The following is a 17,230-nucleotide window of genomic DNA, read 5'->3' as shown; positions in this document are numbered from 1 at the left end:
GGGCCAGAGGAGCATCTCGGAACTGCAGGTGCTCAAAGGTTCCAGGCCTTTGATCCTGCCCGGCATGGTGACACACAGATGGCCATGCACGCCTGACCCATGGGGACTGCTCACTAGCAACGTCTGATGTGTGAAGGAGTGAGCGGTGCGGCCTGGGGGTTGATGTGCTTCTCAGGCTATTCAAGCTCTTCACGGTTTTCACTTGGGTTCTTCAGTTTATATTGCCTAGAGTTTGGGAAGCCTGAGTTGCATTCTCAGGCCTGCCCCCAAACTCAGCTGAGTTCAAAAAGATGTGGCTTTTCCAGCCATAAAATTAAGAGTAAGGAGATCCAGGGCTTCCCTGGTGGTGCAGTGGTTGAGAATCTGCCTGCCAATGCAGGGGACACGGGTTCAAGCCCAGGTCTGGGAAGATCCCACATGCCGCGGAGCAACTAGGCCCGTGAGCCACAACTACTGAGCCTGCGCGTCTGGAGCTTATGCTCTGCAACAAGAGAGGCCGCGACAGTGAGAGGCGTGCGCACTGCGATGAAGAGTGGCCCCCGCTTGCCACAACTAGAGAAAGCCCACACACAGAAACGAAGACCCAACACAGCCAAAAATAAATAAATAAATAAAATTAAAAAAAAAAAAAAAAAAAGAGTAAGGAGATCCACATGCACGTGTGTATGTTGATCTCCAGAGAAAGGGCTGAAAAGATACACAGCAGACTTCACAGGGATTCCCTCTTTGAAAGGCAGTGTGATTGTGGATGGTATGGAACCCAAGGGAACTTCAGCTTTATCTGTAATATTTAATTATTTCGGTAGGAGGGTTTATGTACTATACAGGTCTTCATCGACCTGTGATAGGGTTAGGTCCTGATAAACCCACAGTAAGTCATAAATGCATCTAATAAACCTACCCTACCAAACATCATAGCTTAGCCTAGCCTACCTTAAATGTGCTCAGAATACTAACATTAGCCTACAGTTGGGCAAAATCATCTAACACAAAGCCTATTTTATAATAATGTGTTGACTATCTCATGGAATTTATTGATAGTGTCCTGAAAGTGAAAAACAGAATGGTTGTAAATGTATCGGTTGTTTATCCTTGTGATTGCGTGTCTGAGAGCTGCCCAGCATCACTAGAAGGGAGCATACATATCCCTAGCTTGGGAAAAGAGCAAAATTCAAAATTTGAAGTTTGGGTCTTCCCTGGTGGTACAGTGGTTGAGAGTCCGCCTGCCGATGCAGGGGACACGGGTTCGTGCCCCGGTCCGGGAAGAGCCCACATGGCATGGAGCGGCTGGGCCCGTGAGCCATGGCTGCTGAGCCTGCGTGTCCGGTGGTTTCTACTGAATGCATATCACTTTCCAACCATTATAAAGTTTAAAAATCCTAAATGTCCATTGGCAGATGAATGGATAAAGAAGATGTGGTACATATATACAATGGAATATTACACAGCCATTAAACAGAATGAAATAATGCCATTTGCAGCAACATGGATGGACCTGGAGATTATCATACTAAGTGAAGTAAGTCAGAGAAAGACAAATATCATATGAAATCGCTTATATGTGGAATCTAAAAAAAATTAAAATGATACAAATGAACTTATTTACAAAACAGAAACAGACTCACAGACTTAGAGAAGGAATTTATGGTTACTGGGGGGAAGGGTGTGGGGGAGGGATAGATTGGGAGTTTGGGATTGACAGGTACACACTGCTATATTTAAAACATAACCAACAAGGACCTACTATAAAAAAAATCCTAAATTAAGGACATTCTGTATAACTAAAGAAAAAATCTGTCCTAATTTTAATCTGAAGAAGCAACTAAAGCTTTCTATGGAGTCCTGCCCTATAGATCATAGGCACACAGGAAATGAATTCTCCAAGAACTGGACAGTATTTCAAGGCAAGTATGTTTGCAATGAACTAGTGGCTGGGAATATATTTTAAGTCATTCACATGGTAGGAAAATTCCAACAGTGAGAATTTAATTACATTATGTTCTTTTAATGTCAACTTTTAATGTCCCGTTATAATTTTTCAGATAAGAAAGTCCCAGCAACTTAAAGCTGTGCCTTAAATTTCCGGATTGTCGACTGTGCAAAATTTTCTTGCGATTTCTTGAACGCTGAAGTGTACAGACAAATAGTGCATAGTGCTGGTGTGCCTTGGTTACTACTGTTTGATTTAGGAACGTATTTTTTCAGTGAGATTAGAAAGCGAATGTCTTAATTTTTTTTGTTTTTTTTGGCCGCGCCGAGGGTCTTGAAGGATCTTAGTTCCCCAACCAGGGACTAAACCCAGGGATTGAACCCTGGGCCTTGGCAGTGAAAGCCCGGAGTCCTTGGGTTGCTTACATTGACAAGAGACGCCTAGTCTTCCTCCCAAACTCCAGCACCAAGGACCTGAAGTGCACGCTAGGTTGGGAACTTGCATGTGCCGATCCCTGGCCGTCCACCCACCCGCGGTGCTCCGTGGCTGGGCGGGCTCTGTCCTGAGGAGCTGAAGGGCAGAAAAACTACACGGTCAAGATTAAGGTCTGAGGTCAAGCCAGGGAGTCCCAGCCAGCGCTACCTCAGACTGGCCTGGGGGGCTTCTGGTTCCCCACCTGAGCCTGGAGCTGCTGGTCCCGGGAGTGTCCTTCCCCGTCCACCTCCCCTCAACTGGCCGGTCCCTGGCCTCCGGCCCCGACTCCGCCCAGCTCGCCCCGCCCACCACCCTCCAGCACTGTCACGGGGGCCGCCTCCCCCGCCCCATTCCTGCTTATCCCCTCGCACTTCCGGGACCCGCCCATGCCCCCACTAACTTCTGCACCCCGCCTTCGCAACACCCCCAACCTCTCCCACCCTCTGACCCCGCCTCGGTGCCCCGCCTCCGCCTCTCCCTGGCCCCGCCCACCTCCGCGAGCCCCGCTTCCGCGAGCCCCTGGCCCTGCCCCAGTCCGTGGCCCCGCCTCCTCCCCAACGGCCAGTTGCTCGGCCCCGCCCCCGCGCTCGGCGCTCTGCCAGCTGCCGGGGCCACAGGTGCGCCGTCTGAGGAGTCCTGACTCGGCGCCCCTCCTGTGCCTGAGACCCCGGCCGCCGTCGGGTTTCCCCGCGGTCCCCGGCCCGGCCTCGGGTCTGCAGAGGGGAGGGGGACGGTGGGCCCCCTAGTCAGCCTCGAGGGGGCGGCGGGACCCCCTCTCCAGTCGTCCCCGTCAGGGGCTGCGGGACCTCCAGGTCTGCCCCTCGGGAATGACGGACCCCCGCCCCTTTCAGCCCCAGTCGGCCGGTCGGGCCAGCAGGGCCCCTTCTCCGGTCGGCCTCGCCGGTGCGGGGGGGGGCTGGCCCCCTAGGCCGGCCTCTCGGGAGCGGCGGGCCCCCCCGGGTCAGATCCCCGGGAGCGGCGGGCCCCCTGGGTCGGCGGCCGGGGCGGGTGGGGGCCGCCGCCTGACTGGGCCGCGTCGTTGCAGGTGTGCGGTTCCCGCCGGATCCCCCTCGCGCCGGGTGCGGGGCGATGCCCGGGCCCGGGTGCCGCCAGTGGACATGGAAGAGGCCCCTCTGTTGGGCGGCATGTGCAGCCCCGAGGACGAGATGGTGACAGACCTTTTCAGCGCCGAGAGTCTGTTTGTTCCTGAAAACCTTCCCCTGAAAACCCCGGTGGCGGTGAAGCACGAGGCAGACGAGTTCCACGTCTTCAAAGACGCGTACCTGGGCTCCGCGGACCCCAAAGAGCCCCTGCTGCACGCCTTCAACGCCCCGCTCGACGGGGACTGCAAGGGCAAAGTCAAAGTGGAGCTGCTGGTGGATGAGAACGGAGATGAGGAAACGCGCGGGGAGTTCCCGAGTCTTCCCAAGCTCAATCCCCTGGAAGACACCGTTCTTCCCGCCGCCCAGCAGCCGCACGTCTACAACCTCTACTTCCTGTCCTCCGTGCTGACCCCGCACAGGAGTCCTGCCGTCGGGCCCCTGGGCACCTGGGCCAGGGAAGAAGCCGCCCACCCCGGCGTCCGCGTGATTCCAGTAAGATCCACGTCTCACAGTACCCCCTGCACCCCTGCCCTAGTGGAGACGGGAGACTTCCTGCTTCCACCAAGATTTTTCTCGTGTCAGTAGCATCCCTGATCGGATTCACTCATTCCCAACAGGGCACATCCCTTGCTAGACGCGAGATGCATTACCCAGCCAAGCCATTCTACCTGAAGGTGAATTAGGTCCTCGGTCCCTGGTTCAAACCTGGCCTAACCCAGCAGAGATCATACAACAAAAGAGGAGGGAAACAAGTAGATTTTTTTTTTTTTTTGCAGCCAGGCATGTGGGAGCTTAGCTCTGTAGCCTGGGATCCAACCTGTGCCCCTTACAGTGCAAACGCGGAGCCCTAACCACTGGACCACCAGGGAAGTCCCTAGAAAGTTTTAAAAGCGGCTTTAGGAAAGAAACCCTAGTGTCTGTGAAAACAAATGCAGTGGGAGTCTTTACGTGCTCAGCTTTTACAGTTTTCCCCTTTAGATTGATAAGGGTTGTAATTCACCGCCAGGACTCACAGTTAGTACTTGTGTTTGATGAGCCTTGAAATCAAGGTGTTAGAGCTTCCCTCTGCTAATAAGTGGTTGCTCCTCAAGCATATGTAATATGAATCAGAGTCTACACGAATTCATGGTAATTGTCGGCCGGCTACCCTCTTTGGCTGTGGCAATTTTCTGCTTTGTTTGTTTATCTCTTTATTTTGAACCCGGACACTGGGCAGTGAAAGCACAGAGTCCTAACCACTGGACCGCCAGGGAATTCCCCTTTTCTGCTCTGTTCTTGCTGAAGCTAAACAAACCAGTTTTTAAGGGAAACAAAGGTTTGTAAGGAAATGTGTACTGGCCCCTCAAAAGGATCTAGTTTGGAAAACTAGATTACTCAGCTGTTAAATCATTTCAGTAAGTCATAAATTAAGCTTTTGTGGAACATTTTTGAATTGGTGTTGAGATGGTTGGAGCCTGACTTTGTTTGCATATCATAAGCCGTAGCAGCAGGAGCTTAGATTTGTTTTCTGGTGTTCTTTGAGCATAATCACTGCTCCTTAGTGCACAGGAAAGGTGGGGAGGAGAGGCTGAGGCCTAGAGAAACCAGAGAGCATACCTAGTCCCACCAGCTTTCAGCTGGTGCAGAGGTCTTCCTCGGAGTCTTTTTCAGATGGCTTGAAATGTCAGACACTCCATTTTGCTACCAGACCAAGCGTGTGTCCCAGCACCTTTTGCCTGTTGGTTCTAGCATGGCTCCCTTCCTGTACCAAGGGGACTCAGTGAGCATTCACCAGAGCAGGAAAGGAACTAGCTCACGTTAAAATAGTAAATTCTCTTTAAATGTAATTCAATTTTAGCAAAATAAAGGAGAGACTATTTGGATGATATTTCTTTGGTTTTTTTTTTGAATTTTTATTGACAATTTCCTAATTCATTAATAAAATGAAAAAGATTTAGCATGGACGTGTTTGTCTTTTAAACAGAGTGGAATTATTTTTCAGTAAATATTCAGGGTTAATTGCTAATTTCCTTTTTCTAGAAATTCATTCCCACATATTGACCTCTGTTTATTCTGTAAAAATAGGATTTTACTATACTGTAAGTAGTTCAGATATCAGTTGCATGGGGCTGAGGAATTGATATATTTACTGTATAACTATTTGTTAATTACAGGGAGATAAGTTAAATCTAAACTTTGATGATGTGGGACTTCCCTGGTGGTCCAGTGGGTAAGACTCCGTGCTCCCAATGCAGGGGGCCTGGGATCTCACATGCCTGCCGAAACTAAGGGTTCCAACGCCGCAACAAAGATCCCGCGTGCCACAACTAAGACCTGGCACAGCCAAAATAAATAAATAAATAAATAATTTTTAAAAATAAAAATAAACTTTGATGATGTGTACATGACAAATTCCCCAAAGCAGAAAGCAGAGGAAAATTGAAAACTTTCTACGTTTCTATAAAATTTGAAATATCTAAATAAAGTTATAACTTGAAATATAGCTAAACTTTCCTCTGTCTTTTGAAACATTTATACCTAGATGCTAGTCTGCTGTGCTAAGGGATTTGGCAGTCCATGAAAACTATTAATCGTTTAGATCTCAGATTTTAAGTTAGACGATCTCCAAGTTTGGAGTCAACACCCACACTTTGAAAGATAGTTGTCTGTGCTGTGATTTTATATGAGGTCTTCAGAAAGTTACTATAGAATCACTCTTCTTTGAAGGACTTTATGACCTGCCTCCTGGCCTCTGGGGAAGCTCACCTGTACTCTCAAATAGGCAATCTGGGCAGGTGGAGGTTAAGGAGGGGAGGGAGAGATGATGTGAGAGCAGGTTGACTGCCGCTTCCCAATCCTCCGCACATTATCAAATCTTAGAAAGAAGCACCTTGATTTTAAAACACTTAAATCTAATGGTTATTATTTTTTTAATCATTGAGACTTTTTAGTTTTTTAAATTCTGTTGATTTTCAGTAACATCATTGGTATCTCTCCCTATTTTTGGTAATTTTGCCGGTGTGTCACTGAGTCGTTGCAGAGGATAGCTTAAAAACAAAGTTAAAGGGGGCTTCCCTGGTGGCGCAGTGGTTGAGAGTCCGCCTGCCAATGCAGGGGACATGGGTTCGTGCCCTGGTCCGGGAAGATCCCACATGCCGCGGAGCGGCTGGGCCTGTGAGCCATGGCCGCTGAGCCTGTGCTCTGCAACGGGAGAGTCCACAACAGTGAGAGGCCCACGTAACGCAAAAAAAAAAAAAACAAAAAAAAAAAAAACAAAGTTAAAGTTGGCAGTTATTCCCTACCCTCACTGTTTTCATGTTAATTATTGTCCTACCATTCAGTTAGGGAAGCGCTACTATTTAATTATAAGCATTACTCTAAATACATTGTAAGTTACAATATAGATATTACTGAAACATCAGCAAGGATGTCAGGCTTCTTGATGGAAAAGCCAAACAATAGACTAGAGCATTAATACAGCCTAGTGAGTGTGCTCCGAAAGTGGCAATAGAGGAGCAGCATTTCACGCGGTTTTAAGGAAGGTCCCATGAGGCAGCCAGCTCCTTTGGAGTAGGGGGTTGTCGAGGAGCTCAAGGGGCAGCTGACCAACTGCAGAATCTTCTCAAGCTACTTATACTGTGTTTTTGAAGCAGCAAGAGGGCCACGTTAAAATCACATCTCCACACCTCGTGGGCAGATGGTCCTTGTCCTCGGGGTCCTTGATCCCCAGTGAGGCTGGTCAGAGGACTTGTCACCCCATCTTGCTGCCCCAGAGAGAGAATAATAGTTGGGAAGAGAGGACACTAAGAGTAAGGCTGCTCTTTACTTAAAAAATGTAACTTCTAGGGGGCTTCCCTGGTGGCGCAGGGTTTGTGACCCGGTCGGGGAGGATACCACGTGCCGCGGGGCGGCTGGGCCCGTCAGCCATGGCCGCTGAGCCTGCGCGTCCGGAGCCTGCGCGTCCCGAGCCTGTGCTCCGCGGCGGGAAAGGCCGCGGCGGTGGGAGGCCCGCATACCGGAAAAAAAAAAGTAACTTCTGCAAAGAATTTTCTGTATTATGCAACTGTAAAGTACAACGTCCAAAATGTGATTTCTAAAATAACGTTTGCTTTTTTAGGTTGAAATCAAGGAAGCAGGTGGTACTATCACAAGTAACAATCTGGAGGAAGCAACTTTTCAGAACCTTCCGGCCCAGGAGTCCTGTTGCAAGTTCCCAACAGCGCAAGAAGCAGAGGATGCCTCTGGCTGCTCTCATAAGAAAGACTCTAACCCAATGGTAATTATGCCAAAGAAAATGTGTCTGACTAACATTATATCAAATGTTTGACCCTTACCATTACTAAGTCAACAGTAATATATTTTCAGTCATTATTTTTCATTCTGTTTACTTGTATCAGCATTTTTGGTTGTCTTATCTATGAAAAGAGGGATATAATTAGAGCCTTTGTAATGTTTCTGTCACGTCTAAGATTCTCATTTCTACTTGATCTTAGCAAATCAAACAAAGATTAGGACACCGCTCTCTTTGTTAAGGAGAGAAGCCATAAGTGACATCAGTCCATGCAGACCAGCGGTTGGCCCAGGAGCGGGGCAGCTGGCTGAGCTGCATGGTTTGGCTTGTTGCTGGGATGGTGAAACTCCAGTTCTGTGGCTGCAGCACAGAGGCTGCTTTCCTTCCTTCCTGCCTCCAAATTCCTGATGCTAACTCACATGCATGTAAGATAGGTAATCAGTAACATTTGTGATTTATGCGATATTTTTGCATGTTTGTAATTTCATTTAATCCTCTATCAACTCTGTAGGGTATGCATTGTTTTTATCTACGTTTTATGGATAAGAAAACAGAGATGTTACATAGTCCTCTTGTAAGTGGTACGTTGAGGACTCCAGGTCTCGGTGTCCTGAGGACTGGGAAGTGGGGGGAGCTGGGGAGCCCAGCCCCAAGCTTTATTTTAGTGGAGCCCGGAGAGCCAACATCTGCCGTCCCCCCACCAGCTCTTGATTCCGATAAAGGAGGCCTTAGCCCTAAGGCATATACTTTAACTAGAAAATACTTGAAAATGAGCTCATCATGAACTTGGCTTAGCCGTGGCATACACCAGTACTCGCCCCTGTCCGTGGTTCTCAGGCCCGTGGGTTCTGGGAGCAGAGCTGTTCCAGGACACCTGGAGCAGGTGAGCAGGGTGAGAGCTCCTCCAGTCCCACCAGCCTCCTGAGGAATGTTAGAAGGCTCCCAGGAGGGACAGGGCAGAGCCCAGAATTGTGCAATAGGCAGAGGCCTGGAAGGTCCACTCTGAGCCTTTCCCCCCAGTTTGTGCACCTGTGTGTCTGTGGCTATAACTTTATCCTCCACATACAAATAAAATTCCAACCAAACATGAATGCTGGCCTCTTATCCACCGTCAGGATGATCTGAAGGTTTGACCCAGTGATCAGCACCTCATTAACGTAGGCTCTGTGTGTGTTATTTTGGTAACATTGATCCTTTATGGTTATTTGGGTTTTCCTGTCTAGGAAACCCAAAGGCAACCTAACAGCAGAAGCCATAGCTTCTCTGGGTATCTGTGGTTTTACCATCAGAATTAGAAGCTATGTGCAAGCAGAAACAGTGACTTCTCTCACCTTCATGTTCAAGCTGCATCGCTGTGGACAGGGCTGACTGGTGTGGTTGACCGGCCAACTCACCCGGCTCACTGAGGACGTATTTATGGTCGGAGCCCAATTAGGTGATCTTAGGGTTAACCTTTCTAAACCGCACTTGTAGGAAATGAAATAAGTGGGTATTTTAAAAACACCCTACATGTTAACTAATAACATGTGCACGTGGCAGGAAAGAACAGCTGCCGTAAAATTGACGATTATTCTAAGTATCTGATCAGCTACAGAGATGGAGGCAGGGGGGCAAAGTCCTTCGTATAGTTCACTGGACCTGAATGGGGCCGGGTCTGCATCGGCACACTCTCTCCGTTTACGATGACCACGGAGCACGTGGACAGGTGACGGAAGCTCGGGCTGACAGTCACCTGTTCCCTACCCTAAACCTCAAGGGCCAGACACCTGCAGAGAAAGGCGTGAGCAGGAACTTCTCTTAACACACTAAGCACGTCTCACAAGACATTTCCCAGGGGTTTTGCCCTGTGGTACCTCCGGAGAGCACGTTATTGCAGGGTAGGAAACTGAGAACATGTCTCTAGTTTACCGCTCTCCATGAAAACTTAAATTCTGGATTAAAACTGTGTTCTCAGATATAAGTTTACTTAGGTTCATATTACTGGATATCTTTTGAAAAATGAAACCTGATCATTATTTTTCATTTTAGGTGATATGTCAGTTGAAAGGGGGTACACAAATGCTGTGTATAGACAATTGTGGCACAAGAGAACTAAAAGCACTTCATTTGGTTCCTCAGTATCAAGACCAAAATAATTATCTACAGTCAGGTACAAAGTAAATTAATAGAAAAATATGTCATATATCACATGGAAGTTGGTAAGTGACTATGTTTGGCTTTGTATAGAGAGTAAAAGTGAAATTGGCAGTGAGGCAATTTGGCAATCCCCATAGCCCATATGAGTGAGCTAAGGATAGAAAAAAATATCTTTAGAGATTAATTTATGTACATTGTACTGACAATCTCAAATTCTTGGATAGCTTTCCTCTCCTTCTGCTAGTTGCAGAGAGCTCTGTGATCCTACCAGGTGACTACTTGTACCCACGAGTGCTGTGGCTAGAGGTACCTGGGTTGAAACATCAAGCTTTCGCAGATTGGGCGGCGGGCGGACTGTTCAGATGTGGTAAAAACTGCATATGTTTTAGTGTAAACGTTTTCATGTAGTCAGTGAGAACTGCCACCCTGCTTTAATCACCATGAGTTCTGAAATGACTATATCAAATGCTGATTCATCTGCCATTCATTTACTCAGAAACGTCTTTAAACTGGTGCGATAGTAATAAATGATCTATAAGCACTTGATTACCATCAAATGACTTAGGAATGATTAAAGAAAGGCCAAATGACACAGTTTTAGGATTGTGTTTACAAAGGTTAGACACAAATACTTGAAAACTGGGCACCTATGTGTACATAATTGCGTTACTCTAAAGCTTGGCCTAACCAGAGCCTCTCATTATCAGATGATTCACGGACCTTGTCAATAATTTAAATCAGTATTACATCCAAATGTCATATCAATGGGCCTTTGGAGCCCAGTGCAAAAAGAAAGAGTGTGACTCCCATTCCATCCTGGTGGTCTCTTTATCCAGGGACAGGGAACATGCCTTTCAGACATTTACTTTTCTATGGTGTAGAGCGCCTTCAGGAGCACTTTGCTGCACACCAGCCACGGCTTCTCCGGCTCCGTTCCCTGCGGGTCAGAGCTGCATCTGCTCCTCTACAGGCAGAGAAGGGTTCTTTCCTAATTCCCTTCCTTCTGGAACACGACAAAATCCTAATGCCTTTAGATCACCTACAGAAGGAAGATTTACATAATGCTCTCCAAGTCTATTTCCTTGTCATGTCATCATAACCGCCCCCCCAGCCCAGTCTCCTTTGTTTTGCTGTGAACACATTAAATATCACCATAAAATAAATGCATCCTGTTACCGAAGTCTTAAGGTTACATCACTCAAAGAATGCACAAGCCTGGAGCAGGAAATGTGTTCAGCTGGTGGGCAATCAGGAGACTAAGACACATTTCTCTGGGCACTTTGACTCAAACATAGAGTTTCACAGGGACCTTAGTGTCTCAGGGATGTTTTGCACGGCACCCTGAGGCCAAAGAAATACCTATCGGTTCCACTCTTAAGTAGTTTGGTCCCAGTAGCCTAATAAGTATTTACATCCTGATTAGTTAGTAACCATTTGAAGAAGAGTGCAGCTAAATTGAAAGTAGTTCATGTGGCGTCCTACAGATGGTGCTGTGCTCTCCTTGAAAATGTGACATGCCTAGCCCATCCCTGGTGAGTTCGGGGCAGCACTGGAGGGCACCTTAGCGCACAGCTTGGGAACCTGGGCACTGACAACATTTTTTAGCATAGCTATCCCTGGAAGCTCGAGTGAAGTAGCATTATGACAAAGAAAAGGGTGTAATAAGTAAAAACAACAACAAAAAAACCCAAAAACATTGACCAGAAAGGTTTTATAGAAAACATAAATAGGATCAAGATAAGTGTCAATGACTTTGCACATGTCCAACTCAGGATACATGATCATTTTTGTACTTTCTTCCATGTGCAAGTGGGAGAGGAACAATATATGCTATCAATTAATTGTAATTGTCTTCCTTACAGATGTCCCTAAACCCATGACTACTTTAGTAGGAAGATTTTTGCCAGTACCAGCAAACTTAAATCTCATTACACAACAAGTGAGTCATTGTTTTAATTAAAAAAAATACAATAGGGGGCTTCCCTGGTGGTGCAGTGGTTGAGAGTCCGCCTGCCAATGCAGGGGACACGGGTTCGTGCCCCGGTCCGGGAAGATCCCGCATGCCGTAGAGCGGCTGGGCCCGTGAGCCATGGCCGCTGAGCCTGCGCTTCCAGAGCCTGTGTTCCGCAACGGGAGAGGCCACAACAGTGAGAGGCCCGCGTACCACAAAAAAAAAAAAAAAAAAAAAAAAGTTTAAAATGCTTTTATGATTACACCATAATATGCATAGATTAAATATAATTATAAGAAAAATGTGCTCTTTTCCTTAAGTCTTGTTTTTTTTTTAATTTTTCAGTTTTGACAGTCTAGGGTTGTATTTTTTTTAATTAATTAATGTATTTATTATTTATTTTTGGCTACGTTGGGTCTTCGTTGCTGCGCGCGGGCTTTCTCTAGTTGCGGCAAGCGGGGGGCTACTCTTCACTGCGGTGCGCGGGCTTCTCATTGCTGTGGCTCATTGTGCAGAGGTGGCGTTTAAAGCCACGAGACTGGAGGAGATCTCTGAGGCAGTGGGTATAAATAGAGTGAAATATTTGCTGAGTGAGTAAATAAATACTTCTCGAATGATCCATTAGCCAGGAGGGGCAAGGAGTTAATCAGGGCCGGAGATGAGCGTCAGCCTGATGCTATGAGCGCCTGATGCAAGTCTCTGTTGATGCTGCACGTAGGCCTCTACCTCCTTGCCTCCTCCACACCACCGGTCTTGTTTTGCTAATGGTTTCGGCCCCAGTCAGCAAGGCACACGTTGGACTTGCTTTCCTACCACTGAACTTGTGCACTGAAAGGCCCCTTTGGACCATAGTCTCCCTCTTTCTGCCCCTCCCCTCTTTTCCTTGGCTGTGTTTAGACCTACCTCATTTTGGCTCCCCCGACCTCTTATCCAGTGTGGACCTTGGGGTAATTATTTTAGCAATGCCTTTGCTGCAACCCTAGAACCCCGGCTTCCTTGCCAAACCCCAATTCTGTACATTCTTCAGCTCTTTGCTACTCAAAGTGCGTGCGGTGTGTGGACCAGGAGCGTGGGCATCATTAGGAAGCTTGTTAGAAATGCAGGATCTCGGGCTCCACCCCAGACTCACTGACACAGAATCTGCATTTTAGCAAGATCCCCAGGTGACATGACGGGGAAGCACCCTTGTAGGTTTTATTTCTTCCATCCTAGGCAGTTCGACATTGTCGAGGAAAGTCATGGATTCTAGTATAAAGCTGCCCTAGATTTACCACCTATGTAGTACTGAAAAGACATCTCTCTTTCTCTGCTTTACTTTGGGGCTAAATAAGCAAAGGAGAAAAAGAGCAATTGTATATGGTTTATGCAAATAATTGTCTCAGCCCCAAGAACTGTGAAATCCTTTCTTCAAAAGAATGCAAAACTTTGGACTGCCACCTGGAGACGTTGGCCCAATAATTAGGTGTCTGGGTGACTGCAAAGGAAACAGTTGCAGTAACCTGTGAACACTTCCCTCCAGTAAAGTGAGTGAGAGGAGAGCAGAGGCCCCCAGCTCTTGGCCAGACCCAAGAGGGCAGGTCCTGGGGGTGACTCCTCAGTGGGACTCGGAGTTTGGGGTGGGGGGTAGATTTGTAATGAAGGAGTTGGACCCAGAGTGGTTTCTCAGTGTCTTCAGGCCCCAACAGGGATTACACACTATTTAAAAACAGGCAGAAGAGAGAAAAGAAGGAAGATGAATAAAATGTGTTTTTCCAAGACCATGCTTTTTCTTTCTTTCTTTCTTTCTTTTTTTTTTTTTGGCCTCACGCTTGTGGGATCTTAGTTTCCCAACCAGGGATTGAACCCAGGCCCTCGGCAGTGAAAGCGCGGAGTCCTAAGTCCTAATTCCCTGGACCGCCAGGGAATTCCAAGACTATGCTTCTTAAATAAAGCTTATTTTTAAATTTCAAGTTTTCAGGGACAAGGATAGGGTGTTTAACTGTGATATATACAAATAATCTCAAAACCTAAATTTATTCAACACTTGAAATTTATTCAAGCTTCTGATAAGAAGAAAATTAGGTCAGTGTTGACTTTGCTACCCTTTCCTTTCCCTGTGAGCCATGCTAATGGATAATATAAAGGAAAATGAGACTGGAGAAAGCAAAGGACATGGATAATGCAGAGATTATGACATTGCTTTTGAATTTGTTAAAATTGACTACAAAATTTTTTATGACTAGATGAAAAAGTAATGGTTGCCAATGAGACTTCAGATGTCAAGATCTTTTGTGTTGTACTAAGAATATAATAATAATTAAAGAACATTTTTAGCTTACAGAAATTTGTAGTTGAATTTATTTCACAGTTGGTAGTTCATCAAAATGAAAAAGATGTCCATTGCAATGTCGCCGGCCAGCTCACTGACAGCTGTGTGTACTGCTTGCCAGCTTGTGGATGGCCCGGCCCAGAATCCATAGCCCACTTCCGTCTCTGTCCACAGTCAGGGCTTTCTCACCCCAGGGCATCCTGTGGTCAGGCGGGGTGAGATGACTGGGCTGGGCTCCTCCCACTTCTGCTGAAAAGCCTCGGCTGGAACCTGCTCGGGTGTTAGCAGAATCATGGTGGTAATAAGGCCTGGATGAATGTAAGGGGACTGTGATGTAAACCTCTAGAAGAAAAAGAATCATTTTTATCTGTACCTAGGGGCTGACGGGAATAAACTTTCAAAATGTATACTAATTCAAATCATGCTTGCCTTTGACTTTACACAGCTTGATAATGGAGCCTTACCATCCGTAGTCAACGGGTCTGCTTTCCCTTTGGGATCAACTCTTCCAGGACCACCAAAAATAACTTCGACTAGGTAAGGATTAAAAGCAATCAATTGTCACTTACTTTAATGTAAGAGTTTAAGAGGCTCTTGGGTACATTTGTGATTTTTTTCCTGAGTTTTAAAATTAGCTTTACCTGAAAACCTTTATGACTTCTAAAATATGATGTTTATATTCAGCAGTGCACTAACAGTGTTGCTGCACATGTCTGGTTTGTGGTTGCTGGAAAGACTGGTCTGTAACCTCCATTTGCTTCCACTCTCCGTCCACCGTCCGCTGTCATTGTTTCAGAGACTTGCTGCCGTTCCTAGCTCTGTCTTAAGTTCACATTGATTTAAACTTAGCTGCTCTGTTTCTTTTTTGCTGTCATCAACACAAGTAATGGTGTGGCAGTCACTTAATGTCGACGGCAGTCTTTATGCGCCTTTATGGCTGCCTCTGCCCGCTGCCTTCCCTGTTCTGTCAGTTCACGTTCAATGGCAGGGGCCGAGGCACACGGTCTCCAGGTGAACGTGGCTGCTCTTATCTGGGGCTTCGTCTTGCCATTTTAAAGTCATGTCTATAATTGTAACTAATTAAACTAACCAAGCCGGTTGAGACTCTTTGTCGAGTTGAAGAGTAACATTCATGTGCTATTAGTAGATGGGGCAGCCCTTTCTGTTCACGGAACCCTTTCGCTGGTGATGGAGATCAGTCTCTTCCTGCCTTCCGAAGTTTTGGGGCACACAGCCTAATGCAGATGTACATCTGAGGACCCGAAAGAAATCAGGGCAGGCAATTTAGGAAACGTAGACTGTAGCCTCTAGAGCTTCCGGGCTCCTGAAGTGTCTACCATCAGGCACATCTCCACCGCGGCGCTGCTGAGTGTGAGGACGGTTGTCCGGGGCTGTGTGAGAGGCTTAGGTGGAGTTCTGGAGACTTGCTGGGATTCAGTCAACACTCCACCTCCGCGTCGTCGCTGAAGAGTGTCGGTTGCTCATGTGACTTGCTGCTTTGGTCTTAGCTGTTGGTTGCGGAGCTGGTCGATGACTCTCGCTTAATTTGGTGGACTAAGACTATAGGAGCCTTTCTCCTGCCTCCACTCTTGGCACCATGGATCAGCGAGGGTATGGCTGCTGTCGTTGTAATTGATTCTATAATCACGACTCTTAATGTTTCTGGACGAAACAACTCTGTGGGCAGCCTCTAGATTCTGCTGCTATGTAATACTGCCAGCATAGTATTACACCATGTACCCAGGACGTTACTATCCTGAAGATACTCACTTTATCTTTCTTGTAATCTGGGAGCATCTGGCCGACAGTATTGCACCACTATGTGCTTCAGCATGTCTAGCACATTCAAGGGAATGTGGTGTTTCTAACGCTTCAGTTCAAGCGTGTGCTCTCAGAGCCGCAGTGCCATTTGAGGTTTCTCTGTGTTGCAGCTGATACACGCTTCCACAGAGGAGCAGTAGTGAGGAAGTTTTCACTGCAGTGTATTTCTCCTTTTTCCCACCCTCCCCATGCCTTCTTCCCAGTCTCTACTAGGTTTTCTCTAGTGTGAAGGAATTATGCAGATCATAAAATATTTTTCTATTATAAATGATGTGCCAGGAACAACATGAGCTTTGTTTTTGTATTTTTTTGCTGCAAATAATTACTTGATGTCACACCACTGAACCAGCCAGATGATTTTCATCTCAACATCCATAGTACTGACGGTGTGCTGGAATCTCTACCAATTTATTATTTGTGGTGAGGGAGCTGTCAGAAAACTGTTTGCTGGCTGTCTCATTCTGTATGAGTTCCCAACCACAACTAATTGGCTAGACCTCTTTACCTCTTTGTTAGGCTTTTTTTTTTTTTTTAAACTTCCACGAGATGAGAGGGTCAAGCTAGGTCTGAAGACATCAGAAAGGAAATTCTGTCAGCCCAATACTGTTTAAACGTTCTAAAATAGTAGATGACGTAAAAGCAGGCCAGCTTGGGCCTTACGGCCAGCAGTCCATATGGGTGAATTCACCCAGTCGTCATTCTTTAGAGATAGGTGGTGAGCTGGCTCACTTGTTAGCTACCTTATCATACACGCAAAATTCACGTCCTGTCGCTCTGCAGGGCTTCTCTCATCTGATTATCAGTCAGGAGTTAATGTGAATTTTGTTACATCATCGAGGCCTTTATTTTTGGTGACATAATGAACATTATAATATGCAAGAGTCCGCTTCTCTGGAAATTTTTTCTTAAAGATGAGGTCATATCTCAACTGTGGTACAGTTTATTTATAATGCTTTTCTGAGGCAGGGTTATCCAGATCTCTTCTAACCCTTTACTCTTCAGATTGGCAAAAAGAGTAGTCAAACATTATTAGAGCCGTGGAAGTTTTTTCCCGGTTTAGTCCATTACGAGGAACTTGTCCCTTTGCCGTCCCCTCAGGCGCTCTGTGCTCATCCCTGATGTGGTGTTTTTGCTCCTGCTGTTATTTCAACTGAAACATCCTTTTGTTGAATAACAAAAAACTTCACACCCTTGAAAGTCAATGTCAAGTTCTACTTCTTTCAGAAGTAGTTTGTTT

The 17,230-nt window shown here is 46.5% G+C and overlaps 1 protein-coding gene across 3 annotated transcripts in view; it reads left to right on the top strand.

Annotated features, from left to right (window-relative positions):
* Window positions 1-3,010: 3,010 nt before the first annotated feature.
* Window positions 3,011-17,230, top strand: part of TESMIN (testis expressed metallothionein like protein) — a 39,156-nt gene continuing 24,936 nt past the window's right edge. For 2 of the 3 annotated variants that reach the window (XM_032642137.1, XM_032642139.1), the window contains exons 1-3: window positions 3,041-3,999; window positions 7,604-7,762; window positions 14,618-14,709. In XM_032642137.1, the coding sequence (XP_032498028.1) occupies window positions 3,232-3,999; window positions 7,604-7,762; window positions 14,618-14,709 (1,019 nt within the window). In that variant the 5' untranslated portion in view covers window positions 3,041-3,231. Of the gene's footprint in view, window positions 4,000-7,603; window positions 7,763-14,617; window positions 14,710-17,230 lie in introns of all 3 variants that reach the window. The other variant, XM_032642138.1, reaches the window with a different exon arrangement.

The sequence above is a fragment of the Phocoena sinus genome, chromosome 8, assembly GCF_008692025.1.
Source record: "Phocoena sinus isolate mPhoSin1 chromosome 8, mPhoSin1.pri, whole genome shotgun sequence".
Classification (NCBI taxonomy): Eukaryota; Metazoa; Chordata; class Mammalia; order Artiodactyla; family Phocoenidae; genus Phocoena; species Phocoena sinus.
This window is presented reverse-complemented; position numbering and strand designations above follow the sequence as displayed.